The sequence below is a fragment of the Heterocephalus glaber genome, unplaced genomic scaffold (genome assembly GCF_053883595.1).
Source record: "Heterocephalus glaber isolate CG9 unplaced genomic scaffold, H.glaber_assembly_v1.0 deba00001442, whole genome shotgun sequence".
NCBI classification, from domain to species: Eukaryota; Metazoa; Chordata; class Mammalia; order Rodentia; family Bathyergidae; genus Heterocephalus; species Heterocephalus glaber.
This window is the reverse complement of record NW_028258296.1, coordinates 3,266,317-3,285,947: the sequence shown is the minus strand read 5'-3', so window position 1 is coordinate 3,285,947 and position 19,631 is coordinate 3,266,317. Positions and strand designations below refer to the sequence as shown.

General features: G+C 49.0%; 1 protein-coding gene across 3 annotated transcripts in view; it reads right to left on the bottom strand.

Moving 5' to 3' along the window:
• The window catches only part of Cachd1 (cache domain containing 1), a 174,720-nt gene that overhangs the window by 22,282 nt on the left and 132,807 nt on the right, over positions 1-19,631 (bottom strand). For all 3 annotated transcript variants that reach the window (XM_013071000.3, XM_021255596.2, XM_087212846.1), the window contains exons 9-14: positions 16,640-16,873; positions 12,724-12,873; positions 11,751-11,874; positions 10,352-10,469; positions 6,323-6,491; positions 253-395 (exon numbers count right to left, since the gene is read on the bottom strand). In XM_013071000.3, the coding sequence (XP_012926454.2) occupies positions 253-395; positions 6,323-6,491; positions 10,352-10,469; positions 11,751-11,874; positions 12,724-12,873; positions 16,640-16,873 (938 nt within the window). The remainder of the gene's footprint in view (positions 1-252; positions 396-6,322; positions 6,492-10,351; positions 10,470-11,750; positions 11,875-12,723; positions 12,874-16,639; positions 16,874-19,631) is intronic.

Sequence of the window (19,631 nt, the reverse complement as noted above, 5' to 3'; positions counted from 1 at the left end):
GGGTCTAAGCAGAAAAGTCCCATGGGGAACACGAGAGACGCCTCGCCCACCCACTCGAGTTCATCCCCACAGCAGCAGGGCCTCGTCTTTCCCTGGGAAAAGCAGGGCGGGAAGGTCTCTTGTCTCGAAGCTGCACCCCTACCCTGGAAACCCCAACCCGATCCCTCTTTCCCCAGGCCCAAGGTCATGCTGTCCGGCCTCCACCATCTCTGCTTCTCCTAAGGTCCCCACCAGGGCCCGAGCCGCACTCACCTTGAGCCCCGGGTTGGCAATGAGGCGGGTGTTGTCGCTCAGGTAGGCGGTGTAGTGCTCCACCATGCGCTTGGTCTCAGGCTGGCTGAGGTGCTCATAGGGGGACGAAAAGCTGCCAGCCGAGAGCATGACGGTGGGACTCTCTGAAAGACAGGCGACAAGCAGGCCTGGAACAGAGGGCCCAGCCAGGCCCCGCAAAGTGCGATGCCAGCGCTCGCCCTGCTGGAGCTCGGTCCTGCGAGGGAGGCAGGTGCCCTCGACCTACAGTTGCACTGTGGGCTCCCTGGACGAGGACGCCTCGTGTGATGGGAGGCGGACCCAGGACAGTTTCTCACCCACAGAGCAGGGGAAATAATGGCACCGACCGACAGTGACGGTGAATCCGCATCACAAGCATGGAGTGTGGGGCACACGCAAGTGCTGAGGAAGTGACGGCCGTCAGGCTGCACGCCAGCAACCTGAGGAGTGTTATTTAGGAGAAGGAAGAGGGAGCAGAGGCATCAGTGCAAACATCAAACTCAAGTATGGCACTTTTGCCGGAGATGTAGCTCAGTGGTGCTGTCGCCTACCTCGCAAGCGTAAGGTCCAGAGTTCGATCCCTGGTACCAAAAAAGCCCCCCCAAAACCAAAAAAACAAATCAAGTATGATGCTTGTGTGGCAGTGGTGCAGCCGAGCACAAACCGAAGCGTGCGCTGCCGGTCCTTGAGGTACTCACAGCTACTCTTGTCCTGTCTCACAGAGAGGCGCAGTTCCCTATTTAAGAAACAAAACCAGGAAATCTTTTCGGGATTTCTACTGTTCAATCTTGCTGTGTTTTAAAAAAGAACTAGAAAGCACCATCTCATTTCAACTGAGGGTCATTTTTGATTCCTTTTGTCCATTCTCCCCCATGGTGTCTTGTTTTCTTGTAGCCTGGAGAATTTTTTTTCTGGCACTGGAGATTGGACCCAGGACCTTCACACTGAGCGATATCCCAACCCCTTTAAAATTTTTAAATTTTGACACAAGGTCTCACTAAGTTGCTAAGTTGCCCAGGCAGGGCTGGAATGTGCGCTTCCCCTGCCTCAGGCTCCCAGAGTGCTGGCATGACAGGAGTGCAGCACCACGTTGGCCTAAGCTGGTGGCCCTGACTGTACTTGGGCTAAGACTGAAATACTAGTTGGGGTTTGGGCGTAGCTCAGTAGAGCAGAGGTTGCCTCCGCAGCACCAGACCCTGGGTTTGACCCCTAGCACCAGGAAAACCAACCAACCAACCAAACAAACAAACACATACAACAAAAACCCAAACAAATCTGTAGGAATAGCTTAAAGCCAGGAGCTCAGAGTCCTTCTCAGGAGGAGCCTTCAGTTTATTCTGCCAAGGGCCGCCCTGCAGGAGAGGCTGGGTGGGCAGTGGAAAAATGGTCTAAGCAACACTGACTTCCATGTGGACCAGGCAATTTCCTAAGCCACCCGGGCACAGGACCTCAGCAGGGACCCATCTCTTTTCCGTTCCCCTCAGTCTGCCTGGACCTCGAGACGCATCCACATGGGCGGGACGCAGGAACAAGAGCAGTGGGCTCCTTATTGGAGGCTCCACTTCAGGGGCCTCGGCTCCCTTTCTGTCCCTCTTGCTGGCCCTAAGAAATGCCCTCAGCAGGCAGGCAGAGCGTGCTCGGCAAGCGTGGCCCCCAGGCGCCCTTCCCTGGATTTGCCCATCATCCCTCACTATCCCCATAGTTTTTCTGTGATCTTGAAGGTTTAATCCAGGATTATGCTCACGCTGCGGCTTCTCAGGGTCACTCCACACCACCCAGGCTGCCATGCTCAGGAAACACTGCCTCCTGCCCTGCGATTTCCCGCTGGCTCCCCTGACATCTCCACAGGGCATCACAGGAGCGTGTCGCATGGTGGAGGGAGGCCCGCCAAGTGAGGCTGTCCCCGGCTCGCTAAAGGCTCGCCTGAGATGCGTCAGGAGACGGACAGGGTGGTCCCTGAGCTCCCAGGGCCTCAGACCCAGTCCAGGAAACAAAGGGCCAGGAAGATGGAGGAAAACCACAGGGCAGCGTAGGCGGTCCTCCTGCCTCAGCCTCCTGAGTGCTGGGATTACAGGAATGTGTGTCGCCATACCTGGCAGCCTTTCCGAAGTGACAGAGACTGGGGCTTTAGAAAAAGCTGCAATAGTGGGATGGAGCACAGAGGGAGAAGAAATCAAGACACAGGGCCCAAGGCCATGCGGAGGGGTGGTATGGGGAACTGAACCCAGGGCCTTCACACTAAGCTACATCCCCAGCCTTTTTACTGTTTATTTTTGAGACAGTGTTTCATTGAGTAACTCAGTTTGAACTGGGTTTGAACTTGGAATTCTCCTGCCTCAGCTTCCTAGAGTGCTAAGATTATAGGCCTGTGGCACCATGCTTGGCTAGATGATGCACTCGTCTAAAACTTGTCTTTTTTGTGATGCATTTCCACCACCGCTCTTTTTTGGGGGGGGGGGAGTACTGGGGATTGAACTCAGAACCTTGTGCTTACGAGGTAGGCGGCAGAACCACTGAGCTAAATCCCGGCCCTCCACCACCCCTCTTGAAGGCAGCTCTGGCTTACACATTTAATCCCCCCAAATCTCAAAATCCTCACCATCAAGGAAATCATTTGCCATAACTTCCTCTGTTTTCCATTCTCTTTCTTGTATTTCAGTTATCCTGGATCCTTTCATCACCAACAGACCCTAAGCTGCCCCGCTGACCCTGCCATACTGCCCAGGGTCTCTCCCACCCAGGTGAAAATTCGTGGATGGTGGAAAGAGAGTATGTGCACAGCAGCAGAGGTGATGACCTCTATGGCTTCTGAGTAATCTCAAAGAGGCAGGTAGTGCCATTGAACTGAAATACAATGCAGCCTATGGATGTAATTAAGTTTTCTGGTAACACCCAAAAGAAATATATTACGTTGATAATATATTCATGGAGCTGGAGAAATTGGGTTTCAACTTGCCAAAGACTAAAACTAGACCTATATGTCTCACCATGCACAAACTAAAATCAAAATGGATTAAAGATCTAAATATTAAAACAGAAACGCTGAATCAGCTGGAACAGAGGTTAGGTAGAACTCTTGAAGACATTGGTGTAGGAAAAGATTTTATGAACAAAACCTCAGTTGCCCATGAACTAGCACAAACAATCAACAAGAGGGATCTCTTCTTACTAAAAAGCTTCTGCACAGCAAGAGAAACCACCAGCAGTGTGAAGAGACAACTCACAATGTAGGAAAAAATTTTCACCTGCTGTTTCTCAGAAAAAGGTCTACTATCTAGAATCTATAAAGAACTTAAAAAGATCAGACCTCCCAAATTTAAAGACCCAATCCAAAAATGGGCATCTGAAATGAACAGACATTTCTCACACAAAGAAGTAGAAATGGCAAATAAACATATGAAAAAATGTTCAACATCACTGGTCATTCGAGAGATGCAAATGAAAACAATGCTGAGATTCCACCTCACCACAGAAAGAATGGCTGCTCTCAAGAAATCAACCAATAATAAATGCTGATGGGGCTGTGGGGAAAAAGGAACCCTGCTCCACTGCTGGTGGGAGTATCGACTGGTGCAACCACTGTGGAAATCAGTATGGAGATACCTCAAAGAACTTGGGCTGGAAGTCCCACTTGACCCTGCTATTCCCCTGCTGGGTATCTTCCCCAAAGAATTAAAAGAATCATACCACAGTGATATATGTGCACCCATGTTCATAGCAGCACAGTTTGTAATAGCTAAAACTTGGAAACAGCCCAAATGTTCATCAACTGGAGACTGGATAAAGAAAATGTGGTTTTTTAATAAAATGGAGTACTACTCAGCCATAAAAAATGAGAAATTAGAGACATTTATAGCTAAGTGGATGCACACTGAGGCAATACACTCAAGTGAAATAAATAGGACACACATGTGTAAATACCGAATAGTTTCTCTAGTGTGAGAAACTGAAAGTGTAAATAAGGACTAAAAGGCATAATAGATAATGTGAAACAGGAAGAAAAGGGGCAAAGGGGAAGGGGAAGTGGGAGGGGTAGGGGAAAGGAAAGAAGGGAATGGAATTCATATGAGAAAATGGAAAAATGGAAACAAAGTCTTTGTAAATAGGGAGGGATGGAGGGGTTGAAGGGAGGGCAGGGGAAGGGGGAAAAATAAGAACCAAGAGAGATTATGTAAAGGTGCAAATTTCCAATGATGAAAGTAACTGTATTGTATACCTAAAATGTACCAATAAAACTAAATTTAAAAAAAGAAAAAATAATAAGAAAAGAAACCCAGAGAAAGACTAATATATTCGTGGAAACCAATACGTGAAGGATACGATTACTGGAACAAACAGCTTGAAAGTTAGGTGTGTCGCTCATACCTCCCAGACCTGCTCCTCTGGCGCCTTTCAGAGCTCAGGAGCTGCCCAGCACCCGGGGCCGCCACGCTGGACAGTGAAGCTCCGAGGGTCCCAAAGGAAGCAGCGGAATCCGCTGAGCACCCTTCCCAGAGACAGCTGCTAGCCCTAGCCCGGACTGCCTCAAGTTTCAGAGCGGCCAGCTCCTTCCCACCCGCAGAAGTGTCTGGCTCACCGGCACAGAGTGCAGAGTCCCGCACACATTAGCTCTCCAGTACAGTGCTTTAAAACCATGAAAAATAATGTCTTCTTTTGTTCAAAAACAAAGACTGTAAAGCTCCAATCGAAATGGACTAGTAAATGTAAACCCAGGCTTCTCTGACTAACATCCCAGATCTCTAAACTGGGCCTGCTCTTCTGAGCGCATGTCTGGGAAGCGTGTTCTAGAGTGCAATTCACGGGAGAAACTCCAACTCCAGTGCTCTTGCTGGGCATGTAGAGTGGAGATGTCTGTCCTCAACCGTCTTCCAACATGGGCCCTCTACTCAGTTTGCCAGCGGTGTTGATTCTTAGTTATCAACTCTTGTGATCCTACGTATTTTCAACAGGGCCAGAGGGACACCTTTTCCTGACCTGTGACGCCCATGGGATATGGCCACACAGACCCTGTCCGGGGCATGCAGGATGGCAGCCGCTAGCGACACGGATCCAATAACGGGGCAAAGATGAATCCTAATCAGAACGCAGCACTGCTCCATTAATTTCAAGCAGAGCACACTTCAGACCAAGGAAGAACACGAGGAACCAAAAAGGGATACACAGTGACAAAAGGAAAAAGGAGACCTTGCTGTGACTCTCCACACACTGCCTGTGGGCTGCGGATACCACCCTGCCTGGCACAAGCAGAAAGCTGAGAGCAATGAAGGAGACAAACAGAGGCCCCTTCTCGGGGTCCGGGAAAACTCTGTGGTGTTTGGGGTGATGGAAAGACACAGCGAGTGTTCACATTAAGCATTCACTGAATTTGTATTTATGATCACCTGTCAGGTATACCAGTTTCTGTCAGATAAAAATATTACAGTGCGTCCTTGTCCACCTTACTCACCGGATCTGGTGCTGTGTGATTCCCGGCTCTTCCCCAAAGTCAAAATGACTATGAAACGAACAGGTTTTGAATGAGTACAGGACACTGAGGCAGCCAGGACAGCGCAGCTAAAGACCCTCGGGAGAGAGGACTCCGGAGCTGCTGCAGGAAGCGGCCAGGACGAGGGACGAGGGTGTTCAGTGTGGGGAGCGGGTTTTGAGGGGGGTTAATGGCAATGTGTCTTTTACTGCAGCACATTTTAAAATGCAGACACTGACTGACCTGTTGGTCACGGCAGTGTGGCTTTTTCACCCTTGCGGGTACACCCTGACCCACGCAGGGAATCAGGAGGAGGACGGAATGTCACCTGCAGCCACACTTGTGCGCTCCCCTCCTTCCTGTCCTACCCCTCCGGTTTCTAGCAAGACGAGAGCTCTACCCACGTGCACAAGTGCGTCACCAGCAAACAGGGCGAGTGCTGGTGCCTGCTGGGTAGTCGGACCTGCTGGGAGGCTTCCGACCTCCCTCACACTTACCCCCCACCCGGCACTGCAGGCACAGGGTTGCAGGGCTTGGGGCTGGCTCCTGCAGAGGGTGAGGCAGGAGGCTGGGGAGGGCGTCACCTACCGAGGGTGGCCAGCTGCTTGAAGTGGAGGCAAGCGCTCGGCTGGCCCAGCAGGTCCAGGCGGTGGTACAGCAGCTTGCTGCTGGGCACGGTGTTGAGGTTCTTCAGCTGTTTGACAGGTATTTCCGGTTGTATCACCACAATGCACAGAATAAAGGATGTGTCTTGGACCTGTAAAATCAGTAAAGAATTTCTAACACAGAAAGCAAAGGAACCGTGGGGACAAGCACATCGGACACATTTTCTGCTGTCTCAGTTTTCTACTCTCACCCGGAAAGTGCTCGTGAAACATTTGATGAATGAATGAAAGACGCTTCTTTTGCTCATGGTTGTTAACAATGGACGCAGGTGACCTTGGGGCTCACAGCACCACGCTTCTATCTGGGCTGGAAATATTCTTCAAAACACGTAGTTGGTTTTACAATACGTGTTTCGAGAATCCACTATTTTCCAAGCCAATTGGGAATCCTCAGGAGAAACGTCAGCAGCCAGTACAGAATCCGGCTCATTCACTGGGTTCCTGGCCAACCCTTTCTGCTTTCCTGGCAAGTGGTGACCAGCACCGCTACTCAAATTCGCCAGAAGTGCAAGTCCACCGCGCCCAGCCCAGCCCACTGACTCCGCTACAGACCCAGGCTGGTAAGCGTTTCAAGCTTAAAGTCTCGGCTCCTATGTGGAAACTCAAGCTTTTATATTTATCTTCCTCCTAGAGACAGGTGCTCGAATGAGGTTCAGTCAGGGAAAGACCCACAACGATGCAAAGCCAACTAACAAGTGACCACAAACACAGTGGCGGTGCTGGAAGGCCACCACAGTGCCTGGGGGACCCCACCTGGTGATGGCATTGTGCGATGGGTTGCACGTCTGTGATGACTCAGTGTGACTGATTAGTGTGCTACCTGCCACCTATGTCGAGGTGCAGTGGTGCAGCTGCGTGCAGCACACGACACTCGATGAAGAGTGTGGCTGTGAGTCTGTGATGTTAAGACCATGAGAAGACGGTTTGTAAATAAATGAAAAGGGGGAGGACCACTAAGTCAGAAGTGAACGATGGCTCAAACGATTTTAGTGATCGAGGAGAAATTCTATGCTAGGCAGGCTAGACTTAAGTATAATTTAAGTTTCTGAGAATGATCCTCAAACACAGAAGCAACTTGCATCTTCCTAGAACTACTTTCAAGGGCTGCTGGCAAAGATACGCCATTAGATTAGCAAATTTAACCCTCTTCCTTCATATCCCATGTAGAAAGCAACAGCAGCATTTACACTTTTCTCCCTGTCGTCTTCACCTTGAGTTTGCCTGTGTTACAGGCTCCCACGAGCTGAGAAACAAAGCCCTATCAGAATGAACAGAATGTAATTTTGTATTCGGTCTATTCTAGAAGAGAAAAATTAAAAGCTACCCTATGTTTCTAAAGGTAGCAATTTAAAATACCCCTTGGGAGAACGTGCTTCCATATGGGTCTTCCTTCGTGTTCTCAGCTGCAAAGGCAGCTCTTGCACGCAAAGGGACCACAACGTTTCCAGAAGGGCTCTCGTGAGCAGGAAGTGGCTTTGTTCACTGATGGCCCTCGGGATCCGTGCCTGGAGGTGAACATCACCTGGAAACACTTTCCTGCCCTGTAACATTGAGCCTTCCTGTCTCCACATGGTCTTGTTGGGCGCTCAAAAGCAGATGTGGTTACGCAGCAGTAGCCTGATCTTTCAAGGTCACTAACACAGCCTTACAGGTCACTGAGATGAATTCTGGACCCGACCCAGCAGTGTCGGCTAGGTGTACGGATGCCAAGCCCTTAGCCAATCACTCAGCACCTGAGAAGGCCACTCCGATTATACTACTAGCAGAATCCAATCCTTAGGACAAGATGGGACCTTCAAGTAAGCAAAGGAAGCTTGAAAATATTTACCCTTATTACCAGGTAACCAGGCAAGCCACTTTTATTTTGAATCTCATCACTTCCTTAATTTTCACTAACAGTGACCAGTTGAGAATTTCAGAACTAGAGGCAGCTCGCACTTCCCCTGGAAGTGACTGCATCCAATGTGCCCAGAGACAGTGGCTAGAATTTATCAGTATCGCTGCTCTAGAAGATAATACTTCCTTCCAAAACAGTGATACTGGGTTTAATGACTGTACAAAGAAGGTCACACAGATATCTATGTTCTCTTTCTCTTTTAATGCCAATAATTATTAGCATGGATGTTCTCGAAAGACGTAACTGAGAAGCTCCCGGAGGCAAATAATCTCCAACTTCAAATACAAAAGAATAGCTTTCAGTGAATTTTGGTGCCAGGCTCATCCTTTCTGATGCGAAAGTGAAACAATTAATGTTTAAAAATTATGTGAATCTAAAGATAAGGGCAGCTGGTGCCAGATTCCAAGGGGAAAAAAAACTATAAAAAAGAGAGGTGGCTAAGAAAATTTCATACTAGACTCTGGCCCTCCTCAAATTTGTATTCCCAAACAGGAAATTCCTACAGAACTGCTTGTAAGCACAAACTTCTGAAATTTCACTTTTTCATTTTTTGCTTTTGTCTCCTGCTTAGTTGGCACTGCCAGAGGGTACTGAGAACCAAGCAAGAAGGCTGAGGAGACAAGGTCTGATAGTGCACTGGCCGCCCCTCCCATGGTTCCTGTCCCAGATGCTGACAGCACGTGGGATTCTGTTTACAGTGGACCCTCGAGTTATGACTGGCCTGACATATGAACAACTTTGGTTACCACCAGAATTTTAGTTTTAAGTTACAATCAAAGTATTCAGTTATGACCTGAATGCTGGCTGCTTGTGCTTCCAGATGGCCTCAGGTTACAGACTTAACCCTTAAAGAGTCTGGAAGGAACCTGACAGCATCCTCTCCTGAGTGGGGCTCACCAAGAAGTCCAGGGCCAGTGTATCTCTGAGGACCCTGAGATCTGCCTGTGTGCAGGAGAGAGACTCTGAAGGCTGTGTAGGGGAGCCTGAGCCTCCACTGACCAACTTGGAGTTACAGCCAGCCCTCAGGAACGGACTGAGCTCGGAAGTCAAGGGTCTGCTGTAACTACCCTTGTCCTCCTTGAGGTTGGATGCTGCGGGGCGGGGGCAGGGGGGACAGCATCACAACCATTTAACCTCCTGATGTACACTCGATCTTAAAGGGATGGACAGTGGATCCATCCAGAGCCAACAGGCTGGACACCGGCTGTGTGCCACATGGTGCTCTCAAGGAGGCTGGCATCTGAAGTTTAATGATTACAACTGGACCAGAGAAAAGCGCTGCTTTCTTCTTTTGGACAGTTACAGATGCAGGGTCCCACACGGCGTCAGCATGGCATGCTGGGAAGGGAGAGGAGGGGGGAGGAACTCAGCGATGTGGTCAGGGGGTGCTGGATTCTGTTTCTCTATGTTTCGCTGAGCCCCAGCTGCTGAATGAGGTTCAGAAGAGAAAGTGGACAAAGAGGTTCTTTTTAAAATTTTTAACTTTCAACTAAGTCACAAAGTTTCCCAGGCTAAGCTTGAATTTGTGGTCCTCCCGCCTCAGCCTCCTGAGCCGTGTGCAGCACCGTGCCCAGATTTCTGTATCTCCTTTCTTAATACATAACTTCCTTACTTTGAATTGAAATGGTTGAAAAAAACCGGGCATGGATGTAGTGTAAAGCAGGAGACTGTGTAAGGAGACGTGGGCTACCTGTGCAGTGGGATGTTCGACAGCCGTTCAGGCCTGTGCACGTGTACGCACGCACGCACGCACGCACACACGCGCACACACACACACACACACATGCACGCACCCGTGCCCTTCGGTCACAGACACACTTCCTGGAAGCGAACCCAACTGGCTGTGGTGAGGAAGGGGAGGGTAAAGGCGAGGCAAGAGGGAAGCACATTATTCACTTTCCGTCTCAGTCCTTTTCTACAGCTGGGCTTCTCCATTGTGGGCAACTGCTGGCTTTACCAACAGCAAAGGAGAGCGTGAGGAGGCGCCTGTGGGAGGCACCCCACACTGCCTGCGGCCAGCCCCCGGGGACAGCCTGTGCCCGCCACCCCACGCACCATCTTCCAGGCGTAGCTGACGTTGTAGGCCTCCTTCCCCGCCTCCCGCAGCTTGTTGATGTGCCAGGACAGCGAGGAGTTCACCGGGACCGAGATGGTCTGGCTGCCCAGGGGGAGGCTGTGCCGGCAAACAGAAGCAGAGGATGAGATGAAGCGCCCTGCCAGGGCAAGCAGGAAGCCCCTCCTGATTTCTGAGTAGCCACAGAGCCCTGGGCCTCTGCGCAGCGTAACGTGAGACTTCCAGTTTGGAGAAGGCCCTGTGTCCCGACCCTCCTCGCCCGGCTCCCGCACGCTGGGCCTCCTTCCTCCCAAGCCTGCCCGCTCAGTCTCGAAGTCATCAATATTCACTCGAAGGGCACAGAGGCCCGTTTCTCCACAGGTCGCTGTCTGTCAGAACGACGCATCGAAGACAGAAATCAGCCAGTCTGACTTTGAGAGAAAATGCTGTTTAAGGCTGTCAGCTCGGAATGGACTGGACTTCGCCAAAAGATTTTTGGGCAAATGTAGTAGTGCTGGTCCTTCGCCTAACCTTTTATTTGTGCTGATCTTTTCTAGTTTGATATAACCAGAGTATTTTTTTTAAATGAGATATCTTATAGCTTATTTTACAATTAAAGAGACTATGAACATCAATTATGCTTTATAAGACTTTATAAGCAATTAATAGTTCTGAGACTCTGTCTGCTATAGGAAGCCAAGAAAATCGTAGCCACTAGTCTCATGGAAAAATTACTGAGTATTTTGATAGCAATAAAATAATTATATACTTGTCCTATACCCTATAGCAAATCCTCACCTGAGGTGTGATCAAAAACTTCAGTGAATGTTTAATTTAAAAAATCTGTATTACAGTAAAAGACACATTGTGATTCATCTCCCTTAAAAGGTTCCCCCTTGTTCTGAACACCACTCATCCCACTGTCCTGGCCACTTCCAGCAGCTCTGGTGTCCTCTCTCCTGAGGGTCTTTAGATGTACTGTCCTGGCTGCCTCAATGTTCTGAACAGATTCAAAATGTTTCCCTTTCCTGGTCATTTTGACTTTGGGGAAGAGCCGGAAGTCACAGTGCCAGATCTGGGGAGTCAGGTGGACGAGGACACAGCAGTGTATTTTTATTTGACAGAAATGGCCATGAATGTTTGATCAACAAGGGTAATAAAAAATGTCTACGTATGTATATTATAGTACAAGGAAGACTGTCATTAATCCCCCCGCAAATCACTCAAAACACGCCCCTCACTTTGGCCACTCTTAACCCACCATTCTTGGCAATGTTTCTTTTACTGTGCTATGTTCTTTAAGAATCCAAACACTCAGTATATTTTGTGATTCCCCTCATATCTGACCTCAGTAAGGTCCCTCAGAAAAAAGAAATGCTATGACCCTCTCCTTTTCCTTACCTGAGGATATTTTGCCGAACCAACTCAAATTTAGGGATGTTTTCATAGTGGATGATGTCTGTGTGGAGGGGAGGCTCGGACAGTAGGTACGGCCTGCTGAGAGACGGGTGCATCAGCGTGTAGCCTGCAACCGGAAACAGCGTGCGGTGAGACTCGCTGCGGGAAGCCCCGGTGCTACACAGTGCCCAGCACCGCTTCAGACCTGGGCCCTGGGTGGCCACCAGTCCACCCCTCCCTGGGCAATGCACCAGTCCAACCGAAGCCCAAGCTGCTTTCTACACGCTTATGTGAAACTCCCGAAGAATAGGAAGAGGTCGGAAATTATCGAGAATATTTTGGCAGTGTTGGTTTTCATTTTATGAAATTTTCTAATCTGCCACATAAACCTTAATGCCAATAAATCTAAAGATAACAATATAAACACAAAACCATGGATCTGGCAAACCTGCAGATGAAGCATGTTTTGTTGTTGCCTACTTTAATATTATAATGAAAATTATGAAAAATAAAATAAGTTTTGAGACATATATAGATTATATTGTATTTTTTATATGTAGCCCCAAACAACTCCTCTTTAGTCAAAAAAAGGATAAAAAAGCCAATGAAGAGTGGGCTATTGGTTGGACATGGCTGAAAGGACTCTTTTATTTTGTTTTATGAGACAGCGTCTCGTTATGTAGCTCAGGCTGGCGCTGAACTCAGAGCGATGCCCTCTGCTTCAGCCTCCCAAGTGCTAGGATTACAGTGTTATTCAATCCCATGTCACCAAGAATTATACCCACCCTCCACACAACACAGAGGCGCATGTACTTCGTAGACTGACTGCCGTCTTCGTGGTGTTGGTCCTAGCCACACTGCTTTTCTTTAAATACCATCTTTATCTTGTTCCATTTGTCAGGACCGACACCTACGATTGCTGTCTCTGAGTAGCTGAGGAACCCATTCTCCCTGGGACTGAGGCTCAGCCCATTACCTTTGTCGTCTATGAGGAATGTGTAGGATGCCAGGGAGTCTTGGTAATAGGTCACGTCTTCAAGGATGTAGGCCAGATTCACATCCACCCCCACGATCCCCAGCAGGAGGTTTCCAAAGTAACAGGGCTTACTCACGGTCATTATTAAACCTGCACGATAAAACATCATTTTAAAAGGCTGGACAAGAAGGCTCTGGAAAAAGCCTGGAGAAGTGCTCCAGGGAACCAGAGGCTGATATTCGCAGTCTCAGCTCCACTTGGGAGAAAAGCTTCCCATGTGACTCAGGAACCGACCACTGCTTTGGCCAGACAGTATGAGGTGTGAACAACATACACGGTGAATGTTTCATTTTAAAATGCAGAGCAAAAGATATGCTGCCATTCATCCCCTCAAGACACTCCTCGCTTTGAACACACTCATCCCATCGTCCTTGTCACTTTCTGCAGCAGCTCTGCAGTCCTCTTTCTGGAGTGTCTTTATGAGGTGTAATCAAAAATACATCCGGCAAAAAGGCAGCTTGTAAAACCATGACGCTGTGTCCTTGTCCACCTTAGTCACTGGATCTGGTGCTGTGTGACTCCCAGCTCTTCCCCAAAGTCAAAATGACCAGGAAAAAGAAGCATTTTGAATGAGTTCAGGACACTGAGGCAGCCAGGACAGCACAGCTAAAGACCCTCAGGAGAGAGGGCTCCAGAGCTGCTGCAGGAAGTAGCCAGGAGATGGGATGAGTGCACTGGAAGAGAAGGGGTAGGATTGTGAGGCAGATTAATGGCAGTGTCTTTTATTGAAATAAATTTTAATTAAACCTTCAACCATAGACTGTGCTCACCCTCGTCACACTGTAAATGAAATGAGCTGCAGTGGGAGGTGAAGAGAGCCCTTCGGCAACTCAGGTGCGGAAGTTAAACAGAGGCCACGGGACGAGGACGTGGAGAATCTGGGGTCTCACCCTGTCTCCGAGCCCTGCCCGCACTTAGGTGTTGGGGACACAGTGGCAACGGCTTTCCTGGTTTCTAGGACATTCTAGATCAAGAGAGACAGGACTTCTGCTGGCACCGTTCATCGAGATCCCTGATGCCCTCTCAGGACCTAGGAAGTCCGGGGGCCATTGTACAAAGGGAAGACTCCACCTCACAGGACTTTTAGTAGATGGAGAAATCAGGCTTCTGAAGAAACGTGTGTCCAGGTAGGTTTTGTCAGTCTTGGGTATATATTCTTTTTTAAAAAACAATTTCATCAAAATACACAACCATCCTTAGCTCGTGGGCCGTACAAAAATCCTGGGATAATTGAGGCACAGCAAGAGCACAGAGGAGGAGAATGCGCAGAGGAGGGGCAGTGTATGTGGTAGAGAGGGCACAGCCGAGCTCCTGGCATCCGGCTCCCCCAGCCACTGTGGTGACCGAGGCTGTGAGGGGCCAGCGTGGGCAGGGATGGAACAGTCCCTCGGCCCATGGTGCCACCATTGCAGGGCTCCAGACCCCGAGGAGGACTGTCTCCATCTGGATCCTGTGCTCCCGAGCTGCTGGCTGACCCGAAACCCTTCCTCCACAACACCCGGGAAAAGCAGCTGAACTTTCTAAACATCAGCAGGCAGGAGGGGGTGGGCACTGTGACAAGTCACACACTGGGTAATTTTAAGAGCATTCTCGAAGCAGGTCACATTAATGTATTCCCTCTGCCTTAAAACTGCAAAGTAACAGCCTGCAGAAGGTTCTAAGGGTGCGTTCTGCAGGAGGTTTTCGCTCAGGTCTCCCTGGGTGAAGGGATTGCAAGTGTCAGGAGCAGCAGGCTGGCATGGTGACACAGTCCTGGGACGTGGGCCATACTTCCCTGGGTCTTTTGCTAAGATTAGGGCCATACTCGTTTCTGTTGCAGCTCTCAGGACAGAACCCAGGGCCTCCTGCATGCGGGACAAGTGCTCACAGCTGAGCGACATCCTCACCCCTGACTAGAGCCATTTTCATAGATCAGCAAAGCTCAACAGAAATACCCCGTGACCAAGATGCACAGGCAGTTTGCATTTCTGTTCTTCCCTGGACACATTGAGAAGAAAGTCTTAAAAAAAGAAACACACTCCAAATTCTCCACTATCAACTTGGAAAACTCTCAATCCAAATGTGGCAAATGGAAGTATGTGAGTTCCTGCCACATGGACAAAATTCTTAGATGCTCCACCTTAACCTCAAGCACAGAGATTTGGTTTTGAAAAGAAATAAATGTCCAGAAAGTGATATTTTAATCGTGGTGGTTTTGACTCAGAGCTGTGGGTTTCCTTACACTGATGTCTCATGTCATGGACTTGAGTATGTGTGTCCCAATACTTCTAGGGGCTGGAAACAGAATGAAAAGACACACACGATTAGGTGAATTCCATGGATCTTTAAACCATGGATTCATAGCCCAGGCTCTGAGAAACAACATTTGGATACCATCAGCCAACAGGCGACCAAGGCTTTCAACATAATTTGGCTTAAAGCCTGCAGAGTAGCTCTCAGGGTTGCAGAGGTAAAGTTTAGGAAGGGCCTCACCCTCGCCAGTGGTAACAGAATTTGGCTGTTTACTCCTGAGTTTCCATGGGGCCGGGTTTCGGCACAATCGTTGCAGGGTTTCTCATCTGTGTTTCTCCTATCAGACGTAAGATGTGTGCCTTACTCACCACTGCCTGGCACATGGTGGGGTGGTCCTTGTCAGTACTGATTAATGCACGAAAAGTCACTTGCATTTGGAATATGACCTTTTTACTACGCAGAAAAGCAACCTTACTTAAAGGTGGGAATTCCCATTCTATACCTGTAGGCCCTATCAGAAAGAGCAAGGATAAAACCTGAGTTGTAACAGCAGTGGCCCTATTTCTTCTTCACAGAAGAATATATTTACCTGTTTCTGGGAAACACAATCCCTCTGTGCTTGCTACTCTTTATATATGAGTTTTCTTTGAATACCTATATTTATGAGAGTTCCTATTAACTGAACGTAAATGTTACACTGCAATGCTGCTGTCTGGGTAAGAATTAGCTCCTCTGCAGTCTTCTCTGTGAAGGGTGTGGGGAAGAGCTAAGCAAGACTATGAGGAATGGGCTGGGGATTTAGCTCAGTGGTTTCGCGGCCTGCTGTGCAAGCGCAAGGACCCGAGTTTGATCCCCGGTAGCAAAAAAAAAAAAAAAAAAAAAAAAAGAATATGAGGAATAACGAAAAAGACTGCATTTTCATTGAGAATGTACTGTTGGCCACGCATCAATAGCACACACCCATATGATTGCATGTGATTTTTCTAACTCCCTAGAGGGAAATCTATTTCTCATTCTTTTAGGTCAGGAAATTAGATCATATGAAGTTAAGGACTTTTCTCGACATCACACTATGGGTATCATAATAATAACAACAAAGGTAGTGTATTAAAAGATAAAATGAGTTAGTAAAGCACACCATTGGGTGGTATGCCTGTTACCAAAACGCTGTTATATGTAATCTAATTGACCCTAAATACCTGGAAGATTTATTACCTCATCTGGCAGATGATCAAATGGAGAATTAATGAGATTACACAAGTCCGTGAAGACAGTAACTTTGGCGGGAGATGGGTTTGAGAGCCCATTGATGCCTGGCTGCACAGTGGCACCCGCCTTTGGAGGGATCCTAAGGCCGTCTAAGCATTATTTACAGTCAGGCTGCAAAGGTACCTGTGGGTCCCAGCTGACTAAGTGTGGACACTGGAGAATCCTCAGCAGCCTCACCCCCAAGCCCCGGTGCCCACTGCGGCCAGGACAACAGGAAGGACAGGGTGGGGACTTCTGCTCCCTATCTGTGATGTTAGGGCTACCAGGCTGAGGGTGTGGCAGTCCAGGCAACAGACAGATCGGGCCCCATTTCCACATCTTCACTTCCTGTTTGGCAGGGAGTTCCCTGACTCACCATCTCCCATCTCATCGGAGAAGGGGAGGCTGAAGACGGCCTCGTCGATCATGCGGTTGGGAAGGTTGGTGTAGAACCTGCCCACTGTGGTCTCCAGGTTACTCAGCTGGTTCAGCACCATCATGCTGCCCTTCGTCACGGGCAGGGCGCTGCGGTCAGGCACCCCGTACTTCCCCGAGTTCTGCTCGGCCAGGTCCCGCAGGAAAGCCAACTCCTTCAGACCGGTCACCCCATCTGAAAGCAAAGCAAGGGAGCCCGTGGAAGCAGCTGGTTACGTGTGCTCATCTCGCCTTTCCAGCCCAGCACAGGCAGAGACGCAGTCTGACTCCCAGTGCCTCTGTGGGCTTTGCAGGGCTGACATGAACGGGGACATGGACTGCACTTCCTGTGAGAGGAACAGGCGAGCACGGTCCTGTTCACACAGCCAACAGGGCCAAGGGACTCTTGAGGAGGTAATGATGAAAGACGCATGGGTAAATAAAGGGTCCCCATCTGGTAGGGAGGGGTGTGCTCTCCCCAAAAAGTTTAATTATAAGATTTGAATTCTTTTGCTGCCTTTAATATGTGAAAGCAGAAGTCATGGGTAACAAGCCTGCATTTAATTTAAAGTAGGAGATGAGACTGTGAGAGCTTTAAAGGGTAAGTTCACCATTTCATTCTTTCTCTGCTTGTAAAACCACTTGCCAAAATCTTGCAAAACTAAATGAAAGAATCATGGTTTGCATTTAGTGATGGTCCAAACCCTGCTTCTTTAAGCTCATTTTAATTACAATGTCTCCATGCTTGATAGTTAGGATAATACTGAATTTGATTTATTTAATGTATATTTTTTATATTTCGGGAGTTTTAAAAACTTTGTAGAAGGTTGAGGCAGACGAGTATGTACTGCTGTACAACATCTGTAATCTATAGTACAAAAATAAATTTAATAAACCATCTTTTAAAGTTTGCTATTGTTGGAACCTCGTCAAAAGGATTAGTAACTGATCTCAGATGGGTACCACTGTAAACAAATTCAAATGATTTTAGTCACTACCGAGATCCTTCCATTGATTTAAAAAAGTTCTGGCCTCATACTCGTGAAGATTAACGGCAAATCACAAAGTGTTCAGACATTAAAAAGAATCTGACGTCTTCATGACTCACCTGCCATGTGTTTTTATCCTTTCTACAGATGGAAGTCCATTTCTCAAGTAGGGGCAGGATTTAATGGAATCACTTTGCTTTTTAAAACACCATATTTAGGTAAGCTTGGATTTCACGACACTCGTGCAATGCTGGAGAAATGGAAAGAATACCTGGGCCAAATTAAGCCAGAATCAGACTACTGTTCCCTTCACCCGCTGCAGAGCTGAGGCAGGAAGGTCAGGGTGTCTGCAGCAGACCACAGTCAGCCAGAATCCACCCTGACCTCACACCCTGGAGAAGCTCAGAGGAGAAACCATAGCAGGAGACAGCTCTGGCTGCGAATGCATTTCCTTTCTCTGTCAGACATTACTGTATGTGGATCTCTCAACCTGCAAAAGGTGATGAAAATATCTGCTAGGCAAAGCAGAGCAGTGTAGGACAAAAGGTTACCATGTGCTTCTTGGTCCCCTCGTCATGAGATGTCACACACCAGTGGCCAGCGCGGGGTGGCATGTAGGTAAGGACACTGGGATGTCCACTGCCAACAGTCATGCAGGAAATGACATCTCCCAGATGCTCCTGGTGTATGCGCCCAAGTTCAAGACGCCAAAACTCAAGCATTGCAAGGTTGGAAGGCAAAGGAGAGGAACAGCCTGTCCCAGCTCATCCCACTCTTCTCTGGCCACATCAGCAGAAGCCCAGGCAGGCCTCTCTCTGTCCCTGAGGACACACATGGGCTGGCAGCTCAGGAAGCTTCCAGGGCATCACAGCCAGGCCTCCGGAGCCATCTTCAAAATCCTCAGCTTCCAGACCTCACTGTGAGCACCGATCGGTGACTGAACTGCCTCTGTGTCGTGTTCTCAGAGAGATCCCCTTTCTGGACCTTTACTTCTCCAGTGTCTCCCACAAACTGTGCACATTCTAGGTCTGATGACAAATTCTCTATCCCCAAACTCTTGTGGTTCTGCTCCCCTGCCTAAACTGAGTGGGCCAGTTAGTGGTTAGGGAATGTGTCCTCCCTAGTGAACAGCACTGAAATGCTGAGAGAGAGAGAGAGAGAAGTGCACCCGGCTAGACTAAAGGATGCTGGATGGGAGACACCGGAGTCTTAAGGTGTGGGATCCTCAGAGCACACACAGGAGACCCTGGTGGGAGGACCGGGCACAGTGAAGGGACAGGTGACGGCAGTGTGTGGCACCAGACCTTTACGTCTCACGGAGGAGAAGGAGCAATAGCTGCCTGTGGGCCTCCTCACGCCTCTGACATGTCCAGTCCATCTGCTGTGTCTGTCTGTCCTGGTCTCTGGGTGACAAGTGTCTTGAAGACAGGGACTCTGCCTCAGGCAGCCCTAAAACCTCACTGTGCTGGACGCTGTTGGTGCTCCTGGAACTGTTTCCCTCCCTTCCTCCTTGCATGAGTGAAGGGAGCTGAATCACTGGAGAAAAGAGCAACCTGCAGGTTGCAGGCCCTGAGGGTATATGGGCGAGCGAGGGCTTCGTTGGGGACCACAGCAGCACGGGCTCAGCCTGTGCCAGGCACTCAGGACACAAAGACAACAAAGCCATTTTCCGCCCGTTATCCAGGAGCATGATCTTGGGGAAAGTGGAGGCCCAGGGGAGAGAAGACACTGCCCGGGTCCCTCACGCAGCAGAGTGGGAGACATGGTCATTGGGCAGATGCACAGCTGGGGACAGAGCTGAGCAGGGAGCTGGCCCTGGACAGCAAGGTGTCCGCAAGCCGGAGCTGGAGACAGGAAACCACAGCCTCTTCCTTTCTCTCCTCCAGCTGGCCTTGAAGACCTGGTATTTTCCACAGTCCTTATTAACGATTTTAGACACACATCCTACAGCGGTTGATTTTTAGT